At 49.1% G+C, this 7,656-nt stretch overlaps 1 protein-coding gene across 1 annotated transcript; it reads left to right on the top strand.

The window, feature by feature from the left end:
- Positions 1-3,215: 3,215 nt before the first annotated feature.
- C6H9orf131 (chromosome 6 C9orf131 homolog) lies at positions 3,216-7,437 on the top strand. The gene is given in 3 exon segments (XM_049711860.1): positions 3,216-3,753; positions 4,160-7,376; positions 7,379-7,437. Coding segments are annotated over 3 exon segments (3,507 nt in total). The 5' UTR covers positions 3,216-3,522.
- Positions 7,438-7,656: the final 219 nt, after the last annotated feature.

The raw sequence follows: 7,656 nt of genomic DNA on the forward strand, positions 1-7,656 counted from the left end.
ATAAACTCTAAATCCATTAACTATTCCATGAGACAAGAAACCTAGAATTCCTGGAAGAGAGGAGAGCAAAGTTACCTTTTTATCCTACTGAATGTCTCTCTCGGCAATGAGTAGCAGACAGCAACTTAGTAGATTATCCTGCCATAAATGTAAATTAGCTAGCACAGAATTCAGCATTGCCTTCTCTATTTCCTATCAGAACTCAACTTACTTTATTCATCCAGAGGTAGGAAACTCAGATACCAGGCAGGTAATGCAAATGACTAAAAATAGGCAAGTGTAAGAAAACAACAAAACCATAGGCACAATGATAAACAGCAACTAGCCCTCAGCCTCGGCTTTAACAAAGAGAACATGGTGAACTGGAAAGCACATGGCCACTAAGGGAGCACCTGCTACTTAGCTCTCAATGGTCTTTACTGGGCTTCCCTGGTAGCATCGTGTTTAAGAATCCGCCTGCCAATGCAGGGGACACAGCTTCGATCCCTGGTCTGGGAAGATCCCACATGCTGCGGAGCAAGTAAGCCCGTGCGCCACAACTACTGAGCCTGCGCCTAGAGCCCATGCTCTGCAACAAGAGAAGCCACCACAATGAGAAGCCCGCGCACCACAACGAAGAGTGGCCCTCGCTCGCTGCAACTAGAGAAGCCCACGCATAGCAACGAAGACCCAACGTGGCCAAAAATAAATAAATAAAATTAATTAATTAATTAATGGTTATTACTTTGTGGGAATGAGAGCCCTATGTTGCCAGATTTTAAGCCAAAAATATGATTACGTACAATCTACTAATCTTATAATGTTGACCATTCAAGTTTAAAAAAAACCAAAAAACTGCTGGCCACACTGTCTGGGCCAAATGTTAAATATCAGTATGTACCTTTTTTTTTTTTTTTTTTTTGCTGTACGCGGGCCTCTCACTGCTGTGGCCTCTCCCGCTGCGAAGCACAGGCTCCGGACGCGCAGGCCCAGCGGCCATGGCCCACGGGCCCAGCCGCTCCGCGGCACGTGGGATCCTCCCGGACCGGGGCACGAACCTGCGCCCCCTGCATCGGCAGGCGGACCCCCAACCACCGCGCCACCAGGGAAGCCCCTCAGTATGTACCTTTAAGCCGTTTTATGGTTTCAGCTGCTACATATATACTGGTGGCTGTCAAATTTATATCTCCCCCACAGACTACTTTCCCAAGCTTCAGATACATGTATCTATCTGCCTCCTGCCTGACATTTCCTTGTCACAGGAACCTCAAATGCAAATGTCTAAAATGGAACACATTGTCCCCTCACCCTAAATTGGTTACCAGGTTTGTGTTACTTACCTCAGTAAAATGTCACTAACATACACACCCAGTTCCCCAAGTCAGAATCCCTAGAGTCATTCTCAACTCCCTCCCTACTCCACCCTATCCCACTGGTAACTAAGTCTAATCAACTATAACTTTAGAATTCTACTTGAACCTGTTATTCTCCATTCCCACCATCACTGCCTTGGTTCAGGCCTCATCTTTCATTTTGCCTAAACTAAAGCAAAGTTTCCCTAACCAATCTCTTGCCTTCAATCTCTTTGCCCTCAATATAGCCAGAGTGTTCTTTCCAAGACACAAACTTGATCTTGTCTCTTCCCTGCTCAAAAATTTTCAATTATTTCCCATCACCTTCAGGATAAATTTCCAACGTCTTAGTCTGGTATTCAGGGCCCTTTGTGATCTTGTCTATCCTCCTGCTTCCCCAACCCTCAACTAATACTACAGCTGCACTGCAACACCTTCAATTTCCCTAATGGGACGTGGTTTCTCTGACCCACCACCTTTACACAGGCTGTTTCTACTGCTTGGATTGTCCCCTCTTCCCTACACTCTCATTTTCTTGATTCCTCAAACCAAGCACTGGTCATCTCTTCTGGGAAGCACCCCCTGACAAGCAACCCCCTACCCCAAGGTGGTTAGATGTCCTCCACACCCCTTAATACCCTGTACATATCTCTATTTTAATTGTCTATTATTTGACTGTTTCCCTCACTGAAATGGGACCTACTTTAGCACAGAGACCCTGTCTTACTTCTGCCTCCTCAAGCCTGAGCACGATACCTGATCCATAGTAAGCACTTAATAAATATTCTCTGAATGAGTGAATGAATAAATCTAGTCCCAATCATGGTACCCATGGAGAAAACTTTCTTGCCCAAGATTACATGGCCAAACAGTGGCAGAGCTAGAAAATCCAAGTCTCCTCAACTTCAGCTCAGCGCTCTTCCTACCAGACTAAGCTGGCAGTTGATGGGGGATGGGGTAAGAAGAGAGGCATTGAATTGGACTGTAAAGGCAGATGTTGAAGTTTGACCCTAAAAAGAGGAGTTGACATGAAACAGAGTGGTGGTTTTAGGGAAAAGAGGGGCAAAAGAAAAAAAAAAAAAGGGTCAAGCATGTTTGATTTGTCATCCTTAACATGAATACTTGTGGAAAAGGTCTCAGGCAACCTAAAGACATGAGATGTAAAAGAGGAAACAGACTCCATCTATTAAAGATGAAATGAGGTGTATAATCAGGAACCTTAAAAGTGATGGAAGAAATTTTCATATACTGAGGTATAGGGAAGTCATTCTGGCTTATATATGATTTGACTTGAACTTTATACTAACTACAAGCCTGTCTTGTGGTCTATCAAACATACATTGCACATCTGCTTTAACCATTAAAGAAAAGCGTGCAAAAAAAAAAAAGTGTGCATTGTCCAGAAGTAAAGAATATCTGTTATGAAATTAGAGATAAATGCCTTCCTTCCTGGGATGTCATGCTAGTATTCCTTTGACGATAAGGCTCCTTTCCCAGGCACCAAGGTCATACTGACTTGCTGTGTACGAGCTAATCTGTGTTTTTTGAAACGTTGAAGGAATGTACCCCTGTCATGTTTGATGTCCTTTGTTCTGACAAGATATAAAGCTGTGCTGGAAAACAAGCTTCTTGGGAGCAGTTCCTCAGAGCTATCTGAGAGGCTGTCTCCTGGGCTACATCTTCAGCTTGGCTCAAATAAAACTCTCCTCTATTCTATTCTTGTTATAGATTGGTTATTGATCATTTATGGCAAAAAAAGAAATAATGTTTTAACATAGCATATACTATATACTACTCTAAGCATATAAATGTTTTCATTTAACCCTCAAAACAACACTATGTGGTAAGTAATAATATTATCCCCATTTTACAGATGAGATAACTGAGGCACTGAAAGATAAAGTAGTTTGAGATTTCACAGGTAGGAAGTGGCAGAGCTAGGATTTGAATAAAGTAGTTTGATGCTAGAATCCATGTCCTCAACCACAATGCCTGAAGATAATTCTGACCTTGTTAATCAAGACAAAAGGGGATCACTAAGCTTTCACTGAATAAAGTATGAGTTGTCTGGTGGGCGCAATTTTTGGGCTCTAAATTCACAGAGACTGCTGTTAGGTATGTGGGGGATGGGAGTTCTTTGTTCTGTGATGCAGTGATGACCTCAGGGTAAACTGCCACTAGGCTGAGGAAAATGGAATGGCTGCCAGAGGGCCTGCTTGGGGCTGAGGGGGACATGGGGCTTCTCTGGGGCCAGTTGACCCATGCCCTGGCCTGCAGACACTGTGGCAGCAGCTGCCTTCTGAGTCCAGGGAACCTGGTAACACTATTCTTGTTCGTGGTTTGGCAGATCCAGAGGTGGTGGCAGCTTGGGAGATGGCGACAGCTTCAGCCCTGGTACTCTGGGGACAAGATGCAAGGCAAGGTGGGTGACATAGGTGTGCAGCTGGGTAAATGACTCACCACATGAGTTCAGGTAAGGAATCATTGGCATCAATGTGGGCTCAAAAGAGTGACTATAAGCCTTAAATGTGAGGCTGGGTGAGTGACCATTAACACTAGATTTCAAGCCAGCTGAATGATCATTGACCCTAGATGTGGGGGTATGTGAGGGAATGCCGATCTCCAAATGTAGTTGGGTAATGGCCATTAACACCAGATGGGTAAGTGACTATTGTCCACAGATGTGGGCCCCAGTGAGTAACTGTTCACTCACTGTAGAACAAAGACTGAGGGCTTAACGGTACATCTTGTGTCTCTGAAAAAGGCTTCATGCCTGATTGTATCTTTCTCCACTCCCCAGAAAGATTGTATCTTTCTCCACTCCCCAGGGCCTACCACTTCTGTACTGCGTGGCTTTCCTTGATCGCCTGTGGAAGCAGAAGTCAGGGGAGGAAGAAGAAGAGGAGGTATCTCTGGATCCACTGAAGCCATGTTCTCTTCCCAAAGAAGCTCCTATTGGAGAACAAGCCACCACAGCCCCATCCCAGCCATCCTGTGATTCTGAGGGCCTCCACAAGTCCATAGGGACACTAGAGCAAGTACTCACGCAGACCCCAAACCCTTCCAGATCCTTCCCCACCTTTCAGATCTTGACCAACCTGCCTGTGAGGCACAAGACAGCATCAGGGAGCCACCTACAGCAGAGAGAAAGCCAGCTCTTCTGGGGTCTCCCCTCTCTGCACAGTGAGTCCTTGGAGGCCATCTTCCTGAGCTCAGGTGGCCTCTCTCCCCTGAAGTTGTCTGTCAGTCCTTCTGTCTTCTTTAACAAGTTTGCCTTCCTGCCTAGAACCCCAGTATTGCTGCTTCCCCAGTATTGCTCCCCAACCCCACTTCCTACACATGAAGTCCATACTACAGAAGATCTGGAAGGAACGGCCTCTGACCCTCAGCAACTTCCCTCCCCATCTTCCCCTCCTGTCCCATCACTTCCCCTCCAACTTAAATTCTTTCCCATGGACCATAAGAGAGTCCTATATGGCACTGAGGCAAACACACAGTGGCTTACACAGCAGAGAGAGGTCCCTTGGGTCTCTGAGGATCAAGCCCTGCACCCACAGCCTAACCTCCAAAGAACCAGGCCCTCCAAACTCTTCCATTCATCTGAGGTCTGGTGGAAGGTGCCATGGGATCCTGGCCTCCAACAACACATTCCAGACTCACTCTGTGCCTCCCTAGCAGAAAATCCTGCTAGCCTTCTGGGAGCCCTAACTAGGTCTGAGGCCCCATGGAGGACCACGGGGCAAAATGAGGACCCCAAAACCCCTGAGCCAGCAGTGCCAACTCCCAGCCTAACCCCAACTTCTCTGCCAGAATGCCAAGGAGCCAGCCCTATAGGAGGCCTCTCTGGACCTGAAGCCCTCTGGGAAACCACAAGGCGAAGAGAGAATCCTCAGATCTCTGAGCCTCCGACCTCAGTCCCTTGCCAATCTGTAGCCCCCATGACAGAGCCCCAAGGAACCAGCACCCTGGAAGTTCCACCTGTATATGAGACTCAGTGGGGAACCACAGGACATAAAGAGAGTACTCAAGCCTTTCAGCCCCCAACGCCAGCCCCCTGCCCTCCCCCACATCCCCTGCCAGAACTCCAGGGAGGCAGTCCCCTGGGAGATCCATCTGGATATGAGCCCCAGTGGAGATGCAGAGAAAATTCAACAAACCTTTGGGCCTTTGAGCCCTCAGCCTTGGACATCGACCCAGGACTCCATGGAACCATGCCTGCATGTGTCCCATCAGGATCTGAGACTCCGTGGAAGGGCACGCAGAGTAGAGAAAATCTTTGGGTCTCTGCAGACCCAGTTTCATTTCCCAGCCTTCCCTCAGCGTCTCTGCTGGAGTCCCTAGGAACGGGTGCTCAGGCAGTCTTGTCTGAGTCCAAAGCTTTGTGGGAGGCCATGAGGCAGACAGACAACCTCTGGACCTCAGAATCTCCAGGCCCTGGCCACAGCCCATCTCTAGCTCCTATTCTAGAACCCCACAGAATCAATCCTGTGGGAGGGCTCACTGGGTCAGAAACTGCATGGAAGGACACTGATCATTCCCGGAATTCCTGGGCTTTTGAATCGCTATCTCTGGCCTTCAGCCCACCCGCAGTTCTTGTACTGGATTCCCTCAGAGTTAGCCCTACGGGGGTCCTGTTTGATTCTGAAGCTACATGTGGGGACATAGAAAGGAGAAAGAACTCCTGGGCCTCTGAGCTCCTGGCTTGCAGCTTACCCCAAGACCCACGTAGAGCCAACCCCTTGGGAGTCAAATCTGACTCTGAGCCTACTGCGGGGGACATGGAGCAGAAAGAAACCTGTTGTGTTCCTGTGTCCCCATTGTGGGGTCCCAGCCCATGCCCAAACTCTATGTCAAAGTCTCACACAAGTGAGCCTATTGGAGACCAATGCAACTGTAAACCTGAGGGGGAAACAGTGGAGCAGAGAGGGAACTGCTGCACCACTGAACTCCCAGCCCCAACCCCCAGGTCACTCTCTGCTCCTCTACCAGATCCACACATTGACCTTGAGTTTGTGTGGAGGAATGTGCAACAAAGAGGGATCCCCCAGGACCCCAGCCTTCCAGCAGTGGATCCCCTACAGCCAATACCCTGGCCTCCCACCCAAGCTGAAGCTCTGAAGATTGAGTGCAACCAGCCTGGCCTACCCAAGGGAGAGCTGTTCCCAGGGGCTAAGGCAGAGACTCCATCCTCCCAGGGTGAGGCTGTCCCAAAGATGCCCACCCACTCTGGAATCCAGGCCTGGCACTGGAGTAAAGAGTTGGAACTCAGGCTGAAGAAACTACAGCAGAGCCCTGCTTCCAGATCTCTTGGCCCAAGTCAATCATTTGGCAGCTCCCCTGCCCTGAGCTCCACAACTCAAGCCACCCGGAGACTCTCTTCTTGCCCACCACAGCAGATTCATCCCCTCAGTCTGTGCCCCAACTCTTCAAGCTGTCATCCCCCTAAACCTCAGAGCACAGTAACTCAGCCTGTCCAGGTCCCCCACTGTTATCACTCCCACTCCTCTATCCAACCTCAGCTATGGAAGTCTGGCAGGGCAGAACAAGAGCCTCAGAAAGAGCAAAGAATGAATGTGAAGATGTCATCCCAGGGGTCATGTGTTCACTGCCCGGGCCTGGAAGAGCCCTCATACCCTGAGGTTCCAGCCTCAGGCAAGAGACAGGACAAGGCTTCAGCCCTGTCTTCAGCCAAAAAGAGAGAGCGCCCCAGGAAACCTAAAGGAGACCACGGAGAAGGGGATGCAAAATTGGGCTCAACCACAGTTATAGGGAAAAGCCACCTAGCCCAGGCCAGACTAGCAGAGGTCCCTGTAAGCAGACTTTTGCAAAGATCTCAGCACAGGGACCAGAGCTCTCGACACACTGCTCCCTCCCTGCAGCCTCACTCCAAGGCTTCAGGTTCCCAAGGTCAGAGAGGGGCAAGGCTGGGAACTGGTGACATCCTGGCCCCTCGGCACTGTAAGCACTGCCCTTGGGCCCAGAAGCATCTTTCCTCCCCCACACCTCAGGCTCCCCTTACCAGGGGTCTCCAAAGGATGTTAGCCAATTTCTGGGTACCCATGGACCCCTGCCCACCAAATCCAGTCAGCAGAGAAAAGGCTGGTAGTACTGGCACCCAATATAAGTACCCCAAGACCTGAAGCCAAACCAGTTGGGGGGTGGAGACACAAAGGAAATCCTAATAAACTAGCTGAACTAGACAAACCCCACTCATGTCTTTTTTGGAGTCTGGGGTACTGGAAATGACGGTTCCCTATTCTGCTGCAGCTGTATCTCCTCAGGATCAGGTCCCAGAAGTAGAGAGCTCAGGATTCTATAGGCTTAA

The sequence above is a fragment of the Orcinus orca genome, chromosome 6 (assembly GCF_937001465.1).
Source record: "Orcinus orca chromosome 6, mOrcOrc1.1, whole genome shotgun sequence".
Taxonomy (NCBI): domain Eukaryota; kingdom Metazoa; phylum Chordata; class Mammalia; order Artiodactyla; family Delphinidae; genus Orcinus; species Orcinus orca.